General features: G+C 34.3%; 3 protein-coding genes across 12 annotated transcripts; all 3 read left to right on the top strand.

Moving 5' to 3' along the window:
* Window positions 1-4,513: 4,513 nt before the first annotated feature.
* Window positions 4,514-13,432, top strand: LOC107851954 (auxin response factor 9). 10 transcript variants are annotated; one of them, XR_007049421.1, is made up of 19 exons: window positions 4,522-4,716; window positions 4,824-4,933; window positions 6,011-6,106; window positions 6,241-6,297; window positions 6,412-6,564; window positions 6,639-6,723; window positions 6,837-6,927; window positions 7,046-7,210; window positions 7,540-7,653; window positions 7,755-7,827; window positions 7,915-8,451; window positions 8,563-8,750; window positions 9,005-9,142; window positions 10,449-11,301; window positions 11,571-11,669; window positions 11,773-11,829; window positions 12,293-12,526; window positions 12,796-12,914; window positions 13,007-13,432. XR_007049421.1 is itself a non-coding variant. In XM_047402760.1 (14 exons), exons 1-13 carry the CDS (start codon window positions 4,671-4,673, stop codon window positions 9,120-9,122), a joined length of 1,833 nt encoding a protein of 610 aa, XP_047258716.1. In that variant the 5' UTR covers window positions 4,522-4,670; the 3' UTR covers window positions 9,123-9,142; window positions 9,275-10,441. The 10 variants fall into 10 exon arrangements, 2 of the variants coding, with proteins under 2 accessions (XP_047258716.1, XP_047258723.1); XR_007049436.1 differs by having other exon boundaries at window positions 4,536-4,549; XR_007049422.1 differs by having other exon boundaries at window positions 4,514-4,716; window positions 10,449-11,669.
* LOC107853790 (protein DETOXIFICATION 18) lies at window positions 10,532-13,128 on the top strand. The gene is made up of 6 exons (XM_047413485.1): window positions 10,532-11,301; window positions 11,529-11,669; window positions 11,773-11,829; window positions 11,917-11,975; window positions 12,293-12,526; window positions 13,007-13,128. Exons 1-6 carry the CDS (start codon window positions 10,532-10,534, stop codon window positions 13,126-13,128), a joined length of 1,383 nt encoding a protein of 460 aa, XP_047269441.1.
* Window positions 13,433-16,308: 2,876 nt separating the features above from the next.
* LOC107853789 (cellulose synthase-like protein G2) lies at window positions 16,309-21,449 on the top strand. Its single transcript, XM_047402743.1, has 6 exons — window positions 16,309-16,958; window positions 17,383-17,535; window positions 17,805-17,930; window positions 18,829-19,263; window positions 19,553-19,900; window positions 20,507-21,449. The coding sequence occupies exons 1-6, from the start codon at window positions 16,356-16,358 to the stop codon at window positions 21,062-21,064; spliced, it is 2,223 nt and encodes a 740-aa protein (XP_047258699.1). The 5' UTR covers window positions 16,309-16,355; the 3' UTR covers window positions 21,065-21,449.
* Window positions 21,450-22,249: the final 800 nt, after the last annotated feature.

Raw genomic sequence — 22,249 nt, 5'->3', positions numbered from 1 at the left:
AATAGTGGTTTGGGCTGAAGTAAAAGTGGGCCATGGGAAGCCCAACTTTCAAGCCCATATAATACAATTCAAACATTAATAAGGTGTGATCCACAAATATATATAGTTCAAGTGAGCAAAAACCATAGCTCTATTTTGTTTTGTTTTCTTTCTAGTTAGATTCATCTATTTCTGATTACGATACCTTAGGCAAATTTCACATCAAAATGAAACGAAAGTAAAAGGTTTTATTAAACGTAAATTAAGTTTATATGTACACGTACTTTTGAGCTTGATGATGTCATAGTTTGAGAAATAAATCCATAAGTCCTGTCAAATCAAATTGAATAATATGTGTCATGAATTTTTATCGTGACAAAACTGTCCAAAACAATGACACATTAGTATTTCAACAACATTTCACTATTTTGCTTATGTATACTAAGTTTGCACTCACTATCATAAACCTTCGTCGCGGTCGACTTAAATTTTGAATTCGTCTTTGAGTGCAACACGGCACGAGGTTCCAACCAAATTATGTTGTAGTATATTAAAAAAAATCCAAAACTATCTCTAAATTTGTACAATTCCAAGAATATAATTAAGTAATTTAAAACTAAATTTTTATATTTAAAAATAAAAAAATCACGATAAAACCTTATTTAACTCTCAAAATTCTAACGATGCCGTCCTAGAGCCTCATCTACCCTCTAAAACAAAGAAAAAGATACTCAAATAAAGATGCATAGTACTAAAGTAGCATGAAACTGTTGTATTATTTGCTAACAAGCTGTAATAATGAATTTAACTTTAATTATCTTTTTGTACTATAAAGTTTAGTTTAGTTTATGAAATAAAAGGAACACCACTAAATAAATTAATATAGTATATTAAACATTGAAACCATGGTTTACACGTCATGCCTTGTGTCATCATGTCCTATTTAAAAATAATCTAAAGTTCATTGCTAGTGAACAAGTGGCAAGCTAGCAAGCTAACCTATGACAAATGGAGGATCCAGGACGGTTCTACAGATTTAACTGAATTCATTACTTTCGATTCAAACTGTGTGCGATATGAAGAATTTTTTTGCGTATGTGTGTGAGGACGGTAGTAGTGATGGTGATGAAGGGTACTAGCTAAACCATGCCAATTGAAGGATCTAGGATGGGTTCTGCAGATTTACCTGAATTCATTATTTTTTATTCAGATTGTGTGTGATACGAAGAATTCTTTTTGCGTATATGTGTGAGGACGGTGATAGTGATGGTGATGAAGGATACTAGCTAACCTATGCCAATGAAGGATCTAGGACGGGTTCTGCAGATTTGACTGAGTTCATTACTTTCGACTCAAATTGTGTGTGATACGGAGAATTTTTCTCCATATGTGTGTGAGGACGGTGATGAAGAGTACTAGCTAACCTATGCCAATGAAGGATCTAGGACGGGTTCTGCAGATTTAACTGAGTTTATTACTTTCGACTCAAACTGTATATAATACGGAGAATTTTTTTGCGTATGTGTCTGAGGACCTATGCCAAATGAAGGATCTAGGACGGGTTCTGCAGATTTAACTTAGTTCATTATTTTTGACTCAAACTAATACGGAGAACTTTTTCGCATGTGTGTGTGAGGATAGTGGTACTATCTGAATTTTCATTTTTAATTAGATTTCTCGAAATTTAATCATAATTTAAAAAAAAAAAAAAAAATCTTGACCGAAAGCACCAGTTTTTAATAAATCTTACATATATAATTCAAATTAATGTATCGTGTCAATAATTTCAGACACCAAATAATTTGTACATTATGAACAACTTAATGCACAAAATATTCTACGTTAATCAGTTTATTTTAATGTAAGCATTAATAAAAAAAACCAATCTCATTTTTGAAAAGTCATTTGTCAAGGTCAAAAGGATGTCATTGGCCCTATGATCCTAGGGATATATAATATATGGCCACTTAATAATTTTATTTTTTTTCTTTCTAAATTCCAATAATCATGATTTGCTTACGTGGAATCAATTTTAAGAGAGTTAAACAATATCAACTTGGATGGTAAATTAATATTCCTATTTGCCTATGATGGTCTTCACATAATATACTCCAACTCAATAGAACATTTTTTAGTATGATGGTGATATACTAACTTTTAGTATATTTTTTAAAAAATAATTATAAATATGTTAGCATATACTAATATACTACATTTAAAGTTATGAATTTGTGTTTCATGATCTAGAGATGTCAAAATATGATATTTGTCATTGTGAGTATTGATTATCCTTTGGTAACTGGATTTTATTCCAAAGATGTGATTAATCAAATATATTTTTGACGCGTCGATTAAATAATAGGCTAGTCAGAGTCTCTCAATCGAATTTAGGAAAATTATCATGTACTAAGTACACACATAAAACGTCCATAATCATGAATTCGTGTTTCATGATCGTGAAACACCAGAAAAACAACGCTTATCACAGTGAGTATTAATCACCAGATCATTTTCAATAGACCGATCAAATTTCAGAACAATCGAAGTTCGTCATTTAAATTCAGAAAAATCAACATGTACTAATACAAACATAAAACACTCGAAATCATGAATTTTTGTTTCATGACCCCGAAACACCAAAAAAACAGCGCTTTTCATAGTAAGTATTGGTCACCAGACCGTTTTCAATAGACTGACCAAATTTCATATCAATCGGAATCTGTCATCCAAGTTCAGAAAAATCAACATGTACTAATACAAACATAAAACACTCGAAATCATGAATTCGTGTTTCATGACCCCGAAACATCAGAAAAACGACTCTTGTCACAGTGAGTATTGATCGCCAGACCGTTTTCAACAGACCCATCAAATTTTAGATCAGTCGGAATCTGTCATTTAATTTCAGAAAAATCAATATGTACTAATACAAACATAAAACACTCAAAATCATGAATTCGTGTTTCATGACCCCAAAACACCAGAGAAACAACGCTTTTCACAGTGAGTATTGATCACCGGACCATTTTCAATAGACCAACCAAATTTCAGAACAATCGAAGTCTGTCATCTGAATTTAGAAAAATCAACATGTACTAATACAAACATAAAACACTCAAAATCATGAATTCGTATTTCATAGCACAGAAACACCGAGAAAAAACGACCTTTATCGAAGTGAGTATTGATCACCAGACCATTTCCGATGAACCGACCAATATGATATAAGCATTATCATGATAAAATAACAACAACAACAACATACTCAGTATATTCTCACATAGTAATATTTGGGGAGAGTAATGTTCACGTAGACCATACCACTACTTAATATGAAGTAAAGAGGTTGTTTCCGATAGATCTCCGACTCGGTACAGATAACCGTATAACAGACACAAAACATAAAATCATGATAAAACAGTATAACATTATCATGATAAAATAGCAACAACAACAACAACACATCTAGTATATTCTCACATAGTAGGGATTGAGGAAGGTAATATTTACGCAGACCATACCACTACTTAATATGAAGTAAAGAGGTTGATTCCAATAGATCCCGACTCAGTATAGATAACTGTATAACAGACACAAAACATAAAATATTCATCATGATAAAACAGTATAACATTATCATGATAAAATAACAACAACAACATACCCAGTATATTCTCACATAGTAGGATTTGGGGAGAGTAATGTTCACGTAGACCATACCACTACTTAATATGAAGTAAAGAGGCTATTTTCGATAGATCTCCGACTCGGTACAGATAACAGTATAACAAACACAAAACATAAAATATTCATCATGATAAAATAGTATAACATTATCATGATAAAATAACAACAACAACAACAACAACACATCTAGTATATTCTCACATAGTAGAGTTTGAGGAGGGTAATGTTTAAGCAGACCATACCACTACTTAATATGAAGTAAAGAGGCTGATTCCGATAGATCCCGACTCTGTATAGATAACCGTATAACAGAAACAAAACATAAAATATTCATCATGATAAAATAGTATAACATTAGCATGATAAAATAACAACAACAACATACCCAGTATATTCTCACATAGTAGGATTTGGGGAGAGTAATGTTTACGTAGACCATACCACTACTTAATATGAAGTAAAGAGGTTGTTTCCGATAGATCTCCGACTCGGTACAAATAACCGTATAACAGACACAAAACATAAAATATTCATTATGATAAAACAGTATAATATTATCATGATAAAATAACAACAACAACAACACATCCAGTATAGTCTCACATAGTAGGGATTGAGGAAGGTAATATTTACGCAAACCATACCGCTACTTAATATGAAGTAAAGAGGTTGTTTTCGATAATTTCCCGACTCGATACAGATAACAGTATAGCAAACACAAAACATAAAATATTCATCATGATAAAACACATGTATAAAATATTCAAAATGACAAAATTATCCCGAAAAACTTTGCACACCTTTTTTCCAAGCACTTATATATATAAGTTCAACCAAAACATGTTTCAAATTTATTGTTGTGTCTCAGTGTCTGTCATTAGAGGTGACAAATGCAAGATTTAATGTTCCTAATTTTGAAGTTGTGTCTAATATTCCTTTGTGACAAAGATACAAACTTTTAGTCATAATATTTTTTTTTTTTTGGAATTATTTCATTATATTTAATGGCAAATAAAGGTTATTTTATGTCTCACAATTTCTCAGCTGAAGGTCTGTTTTTTTTTTCTTTTGGTTATTATATATTAAAGAGTAAATAATATAGGCTTTTGTAAAATTATTTTTGTAATCTTTTTTTGTTGTGAAAAATGTTTGATCAGGTGAAGATGAATTGTATCAAGAGTTATGGAGATTATGTGCAGGTCCATTAGTTGATATTCCAAAAAATGAAGAAAGAGTTTATTATTTTCCACAAGGTCATATGGAACAAGTATGTTTTATTGTTTTTGTTTCATAGTTATTAATAATTTGTTTCAAGATTTTGGCTTTGAGTAGTAATTTTTGCTTAGATCATGTATTTATATGTGTTAAATGAGTTACCAAATAAGTATAAATAATAGATTTTGAACATGTTGTGGTAGAATTTCGAACTCGAACTCATGATGTTTAAATCTTGGATTCCCTTTGGTTATGGGGTGCAAGTTGGTCGATTATATAGGTCGAGGATTAGAGTAGAAGGTTAGTAGGTTGTTGAACATTGTCACGTTTTAATTAGTTCGTATGTTTACTTCTGAACCCCTTAATGAAAATTCTGGCTCCACCACTGCGCACCCGTGTCGGATTCTCAAAAAATACACTATTTCTAAAGAATCTGACACCCACCCATTGACATTTTTGAAGAGTCCGAGCAACATAGGACTCACGATTTGTAGGTGGAATTAAGCTTGGTGGTAGTTTGGAGCACCGTGTGTGTCGTAGTATTAGTCTTGTTTGTTTAGCTTCTTGCTTTTTGATGTTTGTTATCATATGACATTGTTATTGTTCCTTTTCTGTATGCTTTGTATTGCTTTCTGTATTAGTCGTCATGCTTTCTTCATTGCCGTATTTCCTTGATTACAACTACTTTGAATTGATGCACTTGAGTCGAGGGTCTTTAGGAAACGACCTCTCTACCTCTCTACCTCTCTACCACCTTGAGTTACGGACAGGGGCGGAGCTAGGAGATTCATCTGAACCCCCTTCGATGGAAAAATATACCATTTGTACATTATTTTTTGATGTACCTATAGTAGGCGATGAACCCCCGCTGGCTAGGTTTTCTTCAAATGTTGAATCCTCTTAGTTCAAATCCTGACTCCGCCTCTGTTAGGGATAAGGTATGTGTACACACTACTCTCTCCAGACCCGGTTATGTTATCACATTGGGTATGATGTTGTTGTAAGTTGGTTGATTATTGAGTTTTGTTCAAAGGGTGTCTTTTCCGTTTTCATCTCCTCTTGGATATTTTGTAGTGTTTTGGTGGATCGTTATATTCATTTTGTCGATTTGATTTTATGGTATGGATAGTTGGAGGCATCAACAAACCGGGAGCTGAATCAGAGAATGCCAATGTTCAATCTGCAACCAAAGATCCTTTGTCGCGTTCTTGACATTCAACTTATGGTAATTAGCTGCACTTTCATCAAAAATTTGTGTTAGCTATGAGCTATGTAGGTACAAATTAGTGACAAAGTTCGTAGCTAACTCCAGTTCGATTTTATAGTTGTCTTTAGAATTTACATGGAAAATTGTTGTAGGCTGAGCAAGATACCGATGAGGTTTATGCGCAGATTACGTTGTTGCCAGAAGCAGATGTAAGAACTTAAAGAACCTATTTTCTTGCTTGTGTGAAACTATGTTGTGTTCACTTGCTCTTCTATGTTGTGGTGATCAATTTTGTCTAAAAGAATTGGTTTTATCCGATTTAGCAAGTTGAGCCGACTAATCCAGACCCATCCCCTCCTGAGCCTCCGAGGCCCAAAGTTCATTTCTTCTACAAGGTTCTAACTGCATCGGATACGAGCACTCATGGTGGATTTTCCATTTTCCGGAAACATGCTAACGAATGCTTACCTCCCCTGGTAATATACTTGATCCGTTGTTGTTACATTTTCAGGAAACCTGTCGATCTTGTGATACTATATTTTGTATGTAGGACATGACCCAACCGACTCCAGCACAGGAATTGGTCGCCAAGGACCTTCATGGTTTTGAGTGGCGCTTTAAACATATATTTAGAGGTAATCTTCGGACACCTTCTCGTGTCCACTTTGGTTTGTCTACAACAAAAGGATAGTATCAACGGAACTATCAATTATGGTCCAAGTGCTCACTCTTGATTCCTGAGTGACAGGTCAACCCCGGAGGCATTTACTTACCACGGGGTGGAGTACCTTCGTTTCCTCAAAGAGATTAGTTGCGGGGGATTCTTTTGTATTCTTGAGGTTTATCTCTGGTGCTTGTTTGTTTGTCTATATCGCTTTAAATCTATCGTATACATCACGATTGTTGCATGACTACTGACTATTTACTCATTATGTTACGCAAATATGTTGTGTTTAGGAGTGAAAAAGGTGAAGTCCGAATAGGAATTAGACGACTTGTTTGCCAACCATGTTCAATTCCACAATCAATGATTTCAAGTCAGAGCATGCACCTAGGAGTGTTAGCTACTGCATCTCACGCTGTTGCGACCCAGACCATGCTTGTCGTTTATTACAAACCGAGGTTTCTCTTATACTCACCTCTATTCATAAAAGATTTAAATTCTAGATGTCTTTTCGCAATGAATGGGAGCCTTGGTAACCGAGAAGTTGTTACCATGTGATCAGGAGGTCACAGGCGACGGGTTCGAGATGTGGAAACAGGCTCTTTCTGAAATGCATGGTAAGGCTGAATACAATAGACCCTGTGGTCCGGCCTTTCTCCGAACCCCGAGCTTAGTGTACCGGGCTGCCCTTTTATCTCTTTTACGCAATGTTGAAATTGGTTTTTCTTTTGGGAGAACATGCTAAATGTTGCTTACGTTCTCAATATTGTGTGTGGAAAATTGTCAGAACAAGTCAGTTTATCGTAGGCTTAAACAAATATCTGGAGGCTGTCAATCATCGGTATTCAGTTGGCATGAGATTCAAGATGCATTTTGAAGGGGAAGAGGTTCCTGAGAGCAGGTGGTAAAATATCAACTTTATTGAAGCTCGAACAAGATGTTTCTCTACGTATAAAGTTGCTCAATGTATGTTTCTTTCATTGTTCCTTTGTAATTTTCCAGATTTACAGGTACCATAGTCGGAGTTGAAGATAGTTCCTCGCAGTGGAAAGATTCTCAATGGCGATCGTTGAAGGTTGATATAGTTGGTTGTTGTCGACATCGAATGAACCAATCATTTTGATTGATTTAAAATTTCACCATATCTTTCTCGTCTTTCCAGGTTCAGTGGGATGAGCCAGCATCCGTTTCAAGACCTGATAGAGTTTCTCCTTGGGATATCGAACCATTTGTAGCGCCAGTCACTAGTTCTCTCGTTCATCCAATGTCAGTGAAGAATAAAAGACATCGACCACATAACGAACCAAAAGTTTCAGGTGGAAACAAGCATTCTTTGAATATGTTTTTTGATGAGACAGAAGCTAATAAAATTGCTTCACCTCGGCCTGCTTTTACAAGCTTTGCATCCTCACAATTCGGAAAGCAGAACGATGAGAGGAAAGGCGATACAATCATATCCTGTAGATTGTTCGGTATTGACTTGAAAAGTCCCTCACTCGGTTCTGCTATTGAGAATCGGACTCTAAAACCAGCCAACAACTCCGATAACTCTGCTGAAGGGTGCTTTGGAAACACGACTTCTGCTGGTGATTCACAAGACAACTCTGGCCTTTCAAAAGATCAAAACCATGAGCATTTGCATTTGCCTCCGAACGAGGTCCACGGCAAGCAGATTTGTTCCACAAGAAGTCGCACCAAGGTATGAAAACCAAAACGAGAAAGTAAATTGTGTTTTTACACGTTCATTATCACTCCAAAGACATCAATCGAAATAAAAATGTTTTCCACCTTATATGAATCCCTTGAAAAGGTTCACATGCAAGGGGTAGCTGTGGGTCGTGCAGTCGATTTAACTGTACTGAGCGGATATGATGAGCTCGTAAAGGAACTCAAAGAGATGTTCGATATCCAGGAAGAGCTCCATGCACGAAATAAGTGGGAGATCGTTTTTACAGATGATGAAGGGGATGTGATGCTTATGGGCGATCATCCTTGGCCGTAAGTGTTTCTTTCACCATGTTTAACTTAAAATAGAAAATATATAGGTTAAAAGTCGAAGTTTATGGGATGTCTGCAACGAACTCAAGTTAATATATAATAGTAATTGCGTTCATAGTCAAATATTTATTAGTATTTAGTTGAATTCTTAATACGTAAACAAGGTCTATGTCTCTATTCATGAATTATAGCTATATGTTAGATCACTACTACATTACATATCACTAATATGGTGCTCAATTACTTTATCGCAGAGAGTTCTGCAATGTCGCGAAGAAGATCTTCATTTGTCCTAGTCAAGATAAGAAAAGTTTCAGTGCGGAAACCAAATCGCCATCTTGTTTAGACAGTGAAACAACTACTTCAGCCTGAAACTTTGAAAGAGAATAAAGGTTGCCACTTGCCTTCCTAAATTGAATCCTTTTCACTAAAATCTCTCGTAAGCTACACTACGCGCTTGTTTGCTTCTCTCCAAATATGGATAATATATGACCCCTTGTCGACGCCTTGTTGACTTCCAACAGGTATTTACAATCTTCAATAAGAGTTGCTTCCCTCATATCAGAGCGAAGTTTCAATACAAAATTTTCCTCTCGTTTTTAAGTATCAGAAGACTACCTTATCAAGTTAATTAGATTATAAGTTAGTGTATATATATGTAATGATTCTAGTTTAAGTTTGATTGTTGTATCCATATAGTTGTCATTACTCAAGTGGGGTTGCAAATGAAAAAAACTTATCTACATCGAGTGTTTATGTAATACCAATTAAGTATATGACATGTATCTTCTATATATGCGTTCATCGCGATGTGATAAAGGTTTCTTCACATTACATGCAAGCCAACTTGCTTGCACTTTATTCCTTTGGCTACAAGATTTAGATAAATGAGAAGTAATAACATATTGATATACTAAATGACCTAGTGTTTAACTTACAAGTACCTTATGCGTGAAACAAGTTGCCTAACGTGTTTTAACGGAAGCAGTATTATGAGTGAAATGGGTTGCCTGACATGTTTTAAGGGAAGCTAGTAAAGACAGTAAGGTATGAACACGATAGTTTTACGTGGAAAACACCCGGCTCACAAAAGATATAAAAAACCATGACCAATACCTCTACGTGATTCAACCCCAACTTCACTAAACATAATGAGCCTCACAACAAATGATTACAAACTCTGTAACCTAAGGAATTATAAACCCTAATTCATACGTACACACAAATCTCTCTAAGTTATGTGTTCCCAAGTCTTTGTGTTATCCTCAACTCGAAGACGACACTTCTGATTTAGTTCATAACCCGCTGAAACTAAGAATACATCAAAAATTCAACTCGACGAACAATTACTAACAAATCAAAGCTAAATCTCTTTGCTAGAATCTGCACTAGGACCTGGTTCTTCAATGTGCTCCTTCAGTAATTGAGTAGCACTTCAGAAGTCAATTTGTTAATTGCCTTGTTTTCTTTGTTATTCTTCAAACTCTTCATAGAGTTATTCTTCAATTCAAACTCTTTGCTTTAGTGTTCCACTTTAGTTGAGACTCCTTCTTTGATTCAAACTCTTTCCTTCTTAAGTGTTGTACTCGAATTCAACCTCTTCAATAGTTGCACACATCTACTACATAGAAAGTGATTCTTTTTTACTTTTGCATCGTCCCATCAATGGCTAACTCATCAATTCATCCATTACACCAGCGTTAGGTAATGAAAAAAGCGCGGTGCCGGCAACGACAACGGCGACGGCGACAAACTGGTGGTGGAATAAGTTAATAGGCATAATGGAAGTGACAGAAAGGTGGCTGAATAAGTTGATAGACATGGAGGAGGTGATGTATCAGGGAATGATTTTGGGGCCAATGATTGTTATGTTGACTAGTTTCTATTCAATCAATCTTGTTTCCGTCATGTTTGCTGGTCACATTGGCGATCTTCAACTTGCTGCTGCGAATCTTGCTCATTCGTGGGCTGTGATCACTGGTTTTTCTTTCATGTTTGGATTAAGTGCTGTAGTCGAGCCATTATGTCGACAAGCATATAGAACGAGAACGTACAGGATGTTGCAGATACATTTGCAAATATCATGCATCATATTGTTCTTCTTTTCAATTGCGATCGCTCTTCTCTGGTGGTATTCCGATGCAATTTTGGTTCATGTATTTCATCAGGATTATGATATCGCTAAAGAAGCCGGGGTGTACTTGAAATTTCTTATACCTGGATTGTTTGGATATGGTGTTTTGCAAAATGTAATGAGATTTCTTAAGGCGCAGTCGATTTTAGATCCTATGTTTGTGTTTTTGCTGGCGTCTTTAGTCATACACATTGCTATCATCGCGTATGCTTTGGTTCATTGGACAGGTCTTGGTTTTAAAGGAGCATCATTAGCAACATCCATTTCCATTTGGATTTCACTCCTCATGTTTAGCCTATACGTGTTCTTCTCGAATAGTTTCAACCATATCACCTGGAATTACGGTTTCTCATTCGAGCCATTTCATCATCTCGTTACAAACTTGAAATTGGCTTTGCCTTCTGCTGCCATGGCCTGGTAAGTAACATGCTCAAGTTGATGTACATATACTCATTATTGCGTTGTCATTACTGTTCTTTCTTCTGTATGTTATGTACTGCTGTCAATTTCGTTTTCTTTGTTGTTGTTACTGCTTTTATTTCTGTAATCTCTTTCTCGGACTCCTTTGAAATGCTTTATTTAAGCTGAGGGTTTATCGGAAACAACCTCTCTAAGGTTGCGTACCCTCTACTCTCCCCTGACAGCACTTGTGAGATTGTTGTTGTTGTTGTTGACGATGTACATAGATATATACACAGTTTGGAGTGCTGCGGTTTTGAGATTCTTGTGTTATTGGCTGGCTTAATGCCAAATCCGGTAACAACTATTTCCACAATTGCGATGAGGTAAAGCTTCTCTGCTTTGGACCGTATATCACATTTTCACATTCATCGAGGCTGACATTCTTTTGTTTGCGACTTCTCTGTTTAAATATTTGCGACTTCTCAGTTTAAATATCCAAGCCATCGCCCACATGCTGTCTTCCGGTCTGAGTCTAGCTGTGAGGTATTGACGAATATGATGTCATAACTATGAGTTTAACTGAATAAATTCTTACACTGTTAGATTCGTAATATATATTGTTGGTAACAGGCTTAACATGCATATATATAATGTACTAGGAGTAACGATTACTCCTTCTGTTTCAATTTGTTTGTCTTACTTTCCGTTTTAGTCTGTTCAAAAAGAAAACGTCTCTTTCCTAATTTGACAGCTCTTTCATTTAAACATCACATATGACATGTTTACGATCACAAGATTAAAGGGTATTTGATACATTATACATTCTCAAAAGTCTTACCTTAAGATCGACCAATATAAGATTCTAAAGTCTTCTATACTTTCTTAAACTCCATGCTCGGTCAAATTAAAACAAACAAATTGAAACGGGAAGGGATATGTCAGTTGAATTCTCTTCTTATTGTCCCTTGATACCAAATTAATACGTATATCTAACCCGTATATGCAGCACCAGAGCTACAAACAAGAGCTGAAAATCCCGGCGAAGTTAGACATGTCGTGGCTGCTGCTGTCAAGTTAACTATTCTTTTCGGTCTTGATCTTTGTTTGGCTCTATTGAATCATCATGTTGGCTGGGCTGGCCTCTTCAGCAATAACGCGGAGATAATTAAGAAATTTGCGTCCATGATACCGCTTCTATTAATATCCTTTATATTGGATTTCTCTCAAGGAATTTTATCAGGTAAGATTATGTGTGTGTGTAACTAGTAACTGGTAAAGTTGCTGCCATGTGACCAAGCGGTCACGGGTTCAAGCCTTGGAAACAGCCTCTGGCAGAAATGCAAGGTACGACTGCGTACAATACACCCTTGTGGTGGGGCCGTTCCCCGAACCCTGCGCCATAGCAGGAGCTTTAGTGCAACCGGGCAGCCCTTTTTTAAGACTCTGTGTGTGTGTGTTTTGGCATTCAAAATAACCTTAATATACTTGTGGAGTAATTGAATTGATCAGGGGTGGCTAGAGGATGCGGGTGGCAGCGTGGTGCTACGTGCATCAACTTGGCGACATTGTATTTCATCGGCATGCCAATAGCAGGCCTCGTTGCTTTCAAGTTCAACCTATACGCTCAGGTAGTTCAAGTGCAGCCGCGCTTTATTTAGTGTCATCGTTTAGACAGATGCGAGATTTAAACTTGATGAACTCGACCTTTAATATGATGCAGGGGTTATGGATCGGCTTGATATGTGGTCTAGCTATTTGAGCTTCCGGCTTATTGCTACTGACATTATCGCCGAGATCATGGAAACAGATCGAGGGCTCAACAAATGGCCATCGACAAAGTGAACTTGAAGCTTGATCTGCTCACTGGCGACCGGTAGCCATCTCTTCTTCTTCTCCATGTTGTCTTAGCTCATTTTTCACGAGCAACATTCATTATTCACGGAGCACTTTCTTATAACAAATTACACATCGATAACAGTAGGGGAGCATTCTTTATGTGTGGCTGAAGTTTCTTGTTCGTGGTGTTAAGTGATGTCTATGATCTCGGACATATAGTTTTTAGTATTATTTTATGGCTATAGTATTATCTTGTGACTAGTGTTGTTAGTGTACTAGTTTATATGCATTTATGTTTTATTGTTTGTTATACTGTTATCGGGCCTAAGCCGGGGGTCTATCGAAAACAATCTCTACTTCATCTGAGGTAGTGGTATGGTCTGCGTACACTCTACCCTCCCCAGACCTCATTACGTGGGAATACACTTGGTATGTTGTTGTTGTTGCTGTTGATAAACTAATGAGTGACACCGTTAGGGTTAGTTTATTTTTGGGTGGAGTAGTTTTGTACGAAGGTGGTTCGGTTAGATATAGTCTTCCTGCGAAAACAGTTCAAGTATTTCCAATGACACTCAAATACGATCCGTCTTGTACGTCTTTTTTGGAGTAAAATGAAGGTACACGATTCCGAACTTTTCTATTCTTACAACTGATTGATATCCCATATCAATTTTGGGTAACTGTCATATAATTTTTTAGGAGACTGAAATTTAAAATAATGACTCCTTATCAGCCTTTCTCCGTAGTCCTAAGATTTTTTCCAACCAAATGTGTTTAGCGATACTTACTCACACTCGAAATTTATACTAAATTAATGAATGCGAAGAAACGTATTTTACATACGTATTTTCACTTTAATTAGATGTTGATCGTCAGTGTTAAATAGTTTGGTTTAAACATTGGGTGTGAATGAATATTTATGTTGATACAATACTTATTACTTAAAGGGTTTTAAGTTTAATGTAACAATAGTAAAGAATATAATTACATTATCAGATCATTTAAAAGGTAATTGTAACTAATAACGTAACTCATATAAAATTGTATAGATATATTTTGCTTAGAATCTATAATATATGTGAAATTACACTGAATGTGTATATATAATAATGTCAAAGACGTATGGAACTAGTGTACAATATAATAATGTCGTACACCTTATATTTTATATTAGAAGATTCATTAAACGTCTATAAATATGTGTCTTTAAATTTAATTATTATTGTATATGAACTTGAAATCGTACTAGAAACACATAAACTTCAAATCCTAAATATCCGTCTCTAATGTAATCACAAATGACCTCAAAAATAATATTGCATGCACTCGTATGTATGTATGTATGTATGTATTTGTGTGTATATACACATATATATCACATATATATATAGGGATAATATTACTCATAAAAATATCTGAATTTTGACCGGATTTTAGTTGAGCATACTGAATTTTGCTGGGGTTCTATTAACCCCCTAGACTTTTTTTTTTCGTATTTTAATAGTATATATCTGCTCACCTGGATACGTGTAAATATGAGGTTGGCGCGTGTATTACATGCGCCAATACACGTGTAAAAATGAGATTGGCGCTTGTATTACACCGCCAACCGCCGAAACTGGGTACAGAGTTATGGGGGAGTTAAATCCGCTTTAAAAAGTCTAAGGGGTAATAGGACCCCCGCAAAGTTCAGTATGCTCAACTAAAAATCCGGTCAAATTTCAGGTATTTTTATGAGTATTATCTATATCTATAATCTATATCTAATCTATATCTATATTTATATCTATATCTATAATCTATATCTATAATATATTAAAAGTGTGAAGACATTAGAAAAGTGATTTAAACTTTTTGCCATTCATTAAAAAACTTTCCTTTAGACAAAATTATCTTTTCACTATTTTCTTTAATTTATTATTTAATTATTTTTTATTATATTAATATTAACTAGGCTCCTAAAATATATGGGACTCCTAAAATATATGGGAAAAAAATCACTTAATGTTTTCCTTTATACTGGTCAATTAAAAAAATATTTCTAAAATAGAACTCTATTAAAAAAATACCTCTATAAATATTGAGATGCGCATTAAACTATTACACTGTTAAACTCATGCAGTCGCAAGACATCCAATCTACAGCAACCAAAAAATCAGTCCACAACTCTGAAGGACAAAGAACATGCTATTGCATGAAAAATATTTATTTATAACTTAATAAAACAAACAACGTATGTTTCAAACCCCTCTATTTAAAGTAACGTGATATGCTCATCTAATTTGATTCGATTGTATGTCTAGATTGGTGGATGATTAATTTTTTACCCCTCAACTTCTTTACTGTTTTTGACAATATAATAGAATTCAACGTGTGTATATATATATATATATATCTTCTTTGTTTTCATCCAAGTCATTTTTTAGGGTCAAAATTTTATATCTCTTTTATCGTATTGTTTTGTTATAGCTTATAGGTGTTAAATAAATGTCGATCGGTTTTAAAGAATTATTTTTGGGTAAAGGTTAGGCTTAATTGCATTATTTTTATATCTCTTCTTTGAGATTTTTTTATCTAAAGGTTAGATTTAGTTGTATTATTTTGATATCTCTATATCGTATTATTTTATTAGCGTTTACAGGTGTGTCAGACGACCTTGAGAAATTTATTGTGTAAAGATTAGATTTAATTGTATTATTTTATTATCTCTATCATCGTATTGCTTTGTTTCAGTTTACAGATGGTAGATTTTTTGGTAAAGACTAAGTTTAATTAAATAAATTCTCAATCTTTACATATTCAACATGTAATTTAATTATTGTATTAATCTTTATTAGTTTAACAAATATCCTATTTAATGTAACGTTTGAACTCATTAAAATGAGGTACACACGCGAGGCGCGTACATATAAACTAGTCCCCATATATATATATATATATGATATTTAATTTTGTGAACTCATGCATGACCTTCTGACGCACTAGTCTAGAAATAAAATCATGCATGACGAAAGAGTCAAAAGAGGACAATGTTCAACTTATCTAAAATCACATGAAAAAAAATTATCTCGAAAGATCAGTAATTTTTTTAATATGTAAAGACATAGAACATGACGATAGAACACGACGAAAGTCCTATAAATAGTAGGGCTTTCATATTGTTACATATTGATTTATCGATTTTCTTTGAACATTGCTATATCTGATAAATTATATAGTAGCACTACAAACAAATGGGAACCGCCGTCGCCGTCGCGACTACCGCCATTAATGGCCCTTATCACTCCTTCAAAATCATGCATAAACGATTGTACCTCAACCGCGCATTTTCTCTTATTTACATCTTTGCCATTTTGGCTCTATTTTATTACCATATAATAAAATTATTTAGTTCTAATAATTTCATTTTAGTTACCATAATTAACCTTTGCATGTTAATCTCTGACATAATTTTAGCTTTCATGTGGTTTACTTCTCAATCTTTCCGCACGCGCCCTATAGCGCGTGAGGAGTTCCCCGAAATGCTCGAAAATTTCGAGGGTTTTCCCCCGCTGGATGTTTTTATTTGCACGGCGGATCCTTATAGGGAGCCGCCGGGTAATGTGGCCAACATGGCTCTGTCTGTGTTGGCGTATGATTACCCAACAGAGAAGCTCTCAATTTACGTGTCGGATGACGGGGGATCAGAGCTTACTCTGTTCGCTCTCGCGGAGGCCGCGAGATTTGCAAAACACTGGTTGCCATTTTGTAGGGAAAATGGAGTAGTGAAAAGGTGTCCGGATGCATATTTCAGTTCTGATAATTTCGTAAAAAATTCTCAGTCTCATAAAATTAAGGTACTTTTTACTCGTTTTATTTATTTTTATTTATCATAATTCGACTAGTCACGAAGTTTAGGAAACAAATGAACTTGATATTTGTTTGGTTATAAGAGTTTTGAAACTCGTGATTCTAAGATAATAGATTCTTGTTAAGAAAATATGAAAACATTAATGGTCAGCCGATAATAAAAAGTCATAGTAAATTCAACAACTATTTATACAAAAAAAAAATAAAAAAAAAATTAAGCGTAATTTACCCTAAACAACAAAATTTATAAATATTGACGTGGGGAGAAACAAATTTACTACTAATTTTATACCATCGTAATTGCTCGAATCCTAAGACGTTCTTTGAACCAATCACATACTTTCATTCTTTTTAGATCAGACTAATCTCACTGAGTATATAATATTTGTTTTTGTGTGATTATCCATGCAGATGATGTACGAAAATATGATTTCGAGAATAAGTAATGTGGTGGAGAGAGGAAAAGTAAATAAAGAATATATTAGCAAAAAGGATGAACATCAAGCTTATACCAAATATTCATCTGATAAATTTTCTACCAATCATCATCCATCTATTATTCAGGTTTGTGTTAATTTCCTTTAATATATATATATATATATATATAAATCACGAGAAGAAAAGATCGGACCATTGAAGCTAATCGATAATATGTATAAATAATTTATTTAAAATTAGTAAACTTAAATTCCGAATCAGTCAGCCTCTAATAATTGTAGTTAGCTATAGGTATGTGACAGAGGGGAATCTAATATTGAATTTTTTGTGTTTCTACGACGGTTTCGATATAATTTCTTTTTTATATTATTTTAATTTTTTTATTCTTCAAGCAGGTTTTATTGGCTAACAACAAAGACGAAGACATTACAGATGTTTTTATGCCAAATCTTGTCTATATTTCTAGGCAAAAAAGCAAAACTTACCCTCACTATTTCAAAGCTGGGGCACTTAATGTTCTGGTAAGACAATATTACATGAATTTAATTAAGTTTTATTCAAAAATAATGTAAAATAATATTCACAAAGTAATGTTACTCCTTTTGTAAGTTTAAAAAAGAAGAGACAATTTTTTATATTTGTATATGACTATTTTTCAAGAATATGAGTGAGAAATGGTTAGTTGGTGCTATTTCCATTAATATTTGTATTACTATAACACTTTTGAAACCTGTCGTCTTAAACATACATGTCATGACAACTATGTTGCAATCAGAGGCAGAGCCCCCTTCGACGAAAAAATATACTATTTATACGTGATTAAAATTATTTTTTATGTGGCTATAATAGGTGTTGAACCTCCCTTCGACTTAGTTTTCTTTGAATATTGAACCCCTTACTTGAAATTCTGGCTCCGCCTCTAGTTGCAATGAAGGTTTCTTGTTTAACGTTGACGCTTCTTGCTAATGACTATTTGTCAAGAATGTGACCGTAACATGGTTAGTTGGTGCTATTTCTTTTAATATCTGTGTTGCTATAAGACTTATGAAACTTGTCGTGTTAATCATACATGTCATAAAAACTGTGTTGTGATGAAAGTTTCTTGCTTAATGTTGAAGCTTCATGACAATGATTATTTTTCAAGAATGTGACCGTGAAATGGTTAGTTGACGCTATTTCTATTGATATTTGTGTGGCTATAAGATTTTTGAAACCTGTCGTCTTAAACATACATGTCATAAAATTGTGTTGCAATGAAAGTTTCTTGTTTAATGTTGAAACTTCACGACAATGACTATTTTTCAAGAATGTGACCGTGAAATGGTTAGTTGACGCTATTTCTATTTTTGAAACTTGTCGTTTTAAACATACATATCATAAAATTGTGTTGTAAGGAAAGTTTCTCGTTCAATGTTGAAGCTTCGAGTATCGCGAATCATGACAAATGGGCCTATAATCTTAACATTGGATTGTGACATGTACTCCAATGATCCATCAACTCCTAAACGGGCTTTATGTTACTTCTTGGACCAAACTTTGTGGCCCAATTTAGCCTATGTTCAAACACCGCAACGATTTCATGGGCTTAATTGGGCCGATATCTATGCAAGTGAGTTCAGAACTATAGGCCGAATGAATCCATTGGGTATGGATGGGCTTTGTGGCCCAAATCACATGGGTACAGGGTGCTTCTTTCGACGTCGGGCTTTCTTTGGTGGCCCATCATCATTTGTGCAGCCAGAAATCATTTCAGGTCGTGTCGCGAACAAGCCCATTGAGGCCCAAACTATTCTAGAGCAAGCTCATCAAGTGGCAAGTTGCAATTATGAGAACCAAACTAGTTGGGGTTACAAGGTATGTTTCACAACTTTTTCATTTTCATCGGCAGATTCAGAATTTATATTTTGTTGAGTTTCAAAGAAAAACAAAGATTTTGTTGTGGACAATACTAACAAAGATTTTGTTGTGGACAATACTAACAATCAGGGACGGAGCTAGCTAATAGTGGGGGGTTTCAACCCCTTTCAGTGAAAATTATACTATTTATGTATATATAGCAGACTCTGAACCCCCTTCGACTGGTTCTTTCGTTCACTTTTTTTTATTTTAAACCCCCTTAATTAAGATGTTGGCTCCCGCGCAGATGGGCTTTCGATATGGATCATTAGTGGAGGATATTCACACTGGCTATCACCTTCATTGTGAAGGTTGGAAATCAATATTTTGCAACCCTAAAAGGCCAGCATTTTTAGGACATGTACCTTTATCACTCAATGATGTGGTTATTCAAATAAAGAGATGGGCCATGGGCCTCCTTGAAATAGCTTTCTCCAAATATAGCCCAATTATATTTGGTATGTGGCATTTGGGCCCAATAATGGCCCAATGTTACACTCATTATGCATTTTGGCCCATTTATGCCATACCCTTAACTCTCTATGCTTTCGTTCCTCAGCTCGCTCTTCTATGTGGAGTTCCCATTTTCCCAAAGGTACCTCTTGATTTATCTTTTTTTTTTTTTTGAAATAATTACACTTTTGGTCCTTCAGTTATTCGTAAATTCTAATTTTCGTAATTATGGTATTGAAATGTGGGTTTTTAGTCCCTTTAGTATGTCGTATTTGAACTATATTTAGAACTAACCATCAAATACAGAGTAAAAATACAAGCTTATCATAACTTAGTCCGATATTCTTTTCTCTTTTAAGTCAGGTTCTTTTAGACAAGAAATTAAATTTTCTGAATATCGCTCTTCCAGTCTGGCCTATTAAGTAAGTTAGCTAGAGATCGAAACTGCACCTGAGAAAGACTAGACATCTAGTAAGAGTATGTGAATGGTGAAATCGACAGTAGTCAGGGTAAATTTGTGAATATCTACAAGATCATAAGTGCACATTTCGATTAACTGAAGGTTAACTATGCTTAATCAATTATCACAAGGAATGAAATAAGAATTTACCAATAACCGAGGGACCAAAAGTGCTAATATCAATTTTTTTTTTTGTAATTAATCGTGATATTAGATCTTCATAAGAATTATTTTAAGTATAAAATATGATTTTGTAACCTCACTTTTTTCACATAAAATTGATTTCAGATTTCTAGTCCATGGTCTTTGTTGCCTATTTTTCTATTTATTGGAGCATACATGCAAGATTACTTTTTAAATTTTGCATCAACACAAGGGTCATTGCAAAGGTGGTGGAGTGATCAAAGAATGTGGATTATAAGAGGATTATCACCCTTTCCAATTGGAATTATTGAGTACTTAATGAAATGTTTGGGTTTAGTCACACAAAGATTCAACGTAACGAGTAAAGTAGTCGATTCTGACCAGGGTACAAGATACGATCGAGGAATTATAGAGTTTGGGGTTGCTTCGCCGATGTTTGTGCCACTAACAACATCATCAATTGTCAATTTAATGGCATTGTTCAAAGCATTATTGAGTTTTTACAAAGGGGAAAACTTTGATGGATTATTACTTCAAACTCTTATTGCTTGTTTTGGAGTTATAAATTGTTTGCCAATATATGAAGCTATGGTTATTAGAGTTGATAAAGGAAGGATGCACAACAAGATTACTATAATATCTATAATTTTAGCTTTGTATCTTTACATTGCTATATCCTATTTTCTTGTAGGACATATGTAACATCGAGATAAGCATTCAGTATCCCTCGAACTACGACCAAAGTTGCTGCGACACACTCCAATTTCACAAGAGTCCTCTTACCCCCTGAAATCAATTTTAGCGTATTTTTATCGCCCTTTTGTGCCACGTCAGCTAAAAAAAATGACAAGAATACACTAAAATTTAGTTCAGGAGGTGACAGGATCCTCGTGAAGTTGGAGCGTGTCATAACAAATTTGGTCATAGTTCAGGCGGTACTAGGTGTTAATATCGTATATTTTTTTTTTTTTTACCTCGTGGTCGTACCTTCCTCGGACCTCACATAGGGTTGGCCTTTAGTTTTCTTACTTATTTTTACTGTTTGTAACGTGAATAAAGGACTAGTTCTTACTAAATAAATTTAATGTCGCACGATCTTATTCTGATAATATTTGTTCACTATTTGTAATCCCAAAAAAATAAAAAACATATACATGTATGAGAATATATATATATATATATATATATATATATATATTTCCTTATCTATTATAGGTTTTATTAATATGGATAATGCAAAACATCTCACTATTATAATGTTTAATCTAGATTAAGAAAAGTTACTACTTCTTAACATTAAAAGTTATTACTTATTAACCTTAGTTCTCACTCCACGTGGACCTATACTACCAATTTTTATTGGAAAGTGAAAATAGCCAATTATATAAAACCAATTGGTTGGCTCTTGAATTATATTTGCTAAAAAGAGTACTATATAATATTTTTTTTTCTTAGTGTTCTACTGATGTGGTTAAGCACTAATTAAATCCCTTAGATTATAAGCCATAATTTATTTATTTTTTCATGATAGATTACAATGATCTCATCAATTGCTTACATAGCCAAAAGATGGTTTATATGCAGTAATATTAATTACACTTAACATTGAAAACATCAATATATACATCATAATCTTAATTTAATTTAGAGAAAGAGAGATCATTCTTTTGGAATTTTATTTTAATATTCAAATTGGTTTTGTGGAAAGAGAGGAAAAAAAAAAGACAACTTTCCTAGATGAACACTCGATTAATAGTTATTATCTAAGAAAATATTATTCCTTTGTTGAACATAATAACTGTAATTAGTTGAGTGATTATCTGATCGTGAATTTTTTTTATACTTCAATTAATAATTTATTTTCTTCATAGAGATGCTAAGGAGATT

This window comes from Capsicum annuum, chromosome 1 (genome assembly GCF_002878395.1).
Source record: "Capsicum annuum cultivar UCD-10X-F1 chromosome 1, UCD10Xv1.1, whole genome shotgun sequence".
NCBI classification, from domain to species: domain Eukaryota; kingdom Viridiplantae; phylum Streptophyta; class Magnoliopsida; order Solanales; family Solanaceae; genus Capsicum; species Capsicum annuum.
Note: the sequence above shows the minus strand (reverse complement) of the source record. Positions and strands in the feature narration are given on the sequence as shown.

Bases quoted from the DNA above. Each gene is read 5' to 3' on its own strand.
- LOC107853789 (XM_047402743.1), top strand. From the start codon at position 16,356: ATGGGAACCGCCGTCGCCGTCGCGACTACCGCCATTAATGGCCCTTAT. The intron at 16,959-17,382 runs GTACTTTTTACT...TTATCCATGCAG, and splicing joins CTCAGTCTCATAAAATTAAG to ATGATGTACGAAAATATGAT. The intron at 17,931-18,828 runs GTAAGACAATAT...TCAATGTTGAAG, and splicing joins CTGGGGCACTTAATGTTCTG to CTTCGAGTATCGCGAATCAT.
- LOC107851954 (XM_047402760.1), top strand. From the start codon at position 4,671: ATGGCAAATAAAGGTTATTTTATGTCTCACAATTTCTCAGCTGAAG. The intron at 6,724-6,836 runs GTAATCTTCGGA...CCTGAGTGACAG, and splicing joins CTTTAAACATATATTTAGAG to GTCAACCCCGGAGGCATTTA. The intron at 8,452-8,562 runs GTATGAAAACCA...TCCCTTGAAAAG, and splicing joins CCACAAGAAGTCGCACCAAG to GTTCACATGCAAGGGGTAGC.
- LOC107853790 (XM_047413485.1), top strand. From the start codon at position 10,532: ATGGAAGTGACAGAAAGGTGGCTGAATAAGTTGATAGACATGGAGGAG. The intron at 11,302-11,528 runs GTAAGTAACATG...CTCCCCTGACAG, and splicing joins CCTTCTGCTGCCATGGCCTG to CACTTGTGAGATTGTTGTTG. The intron at 11,830-11,916 runs GTATTGACGAAT...TGTTGGTAACAG, and splicing joins GGTCTGAGTCTAGCTGTGAG to GCTTAACATGCATATATATA.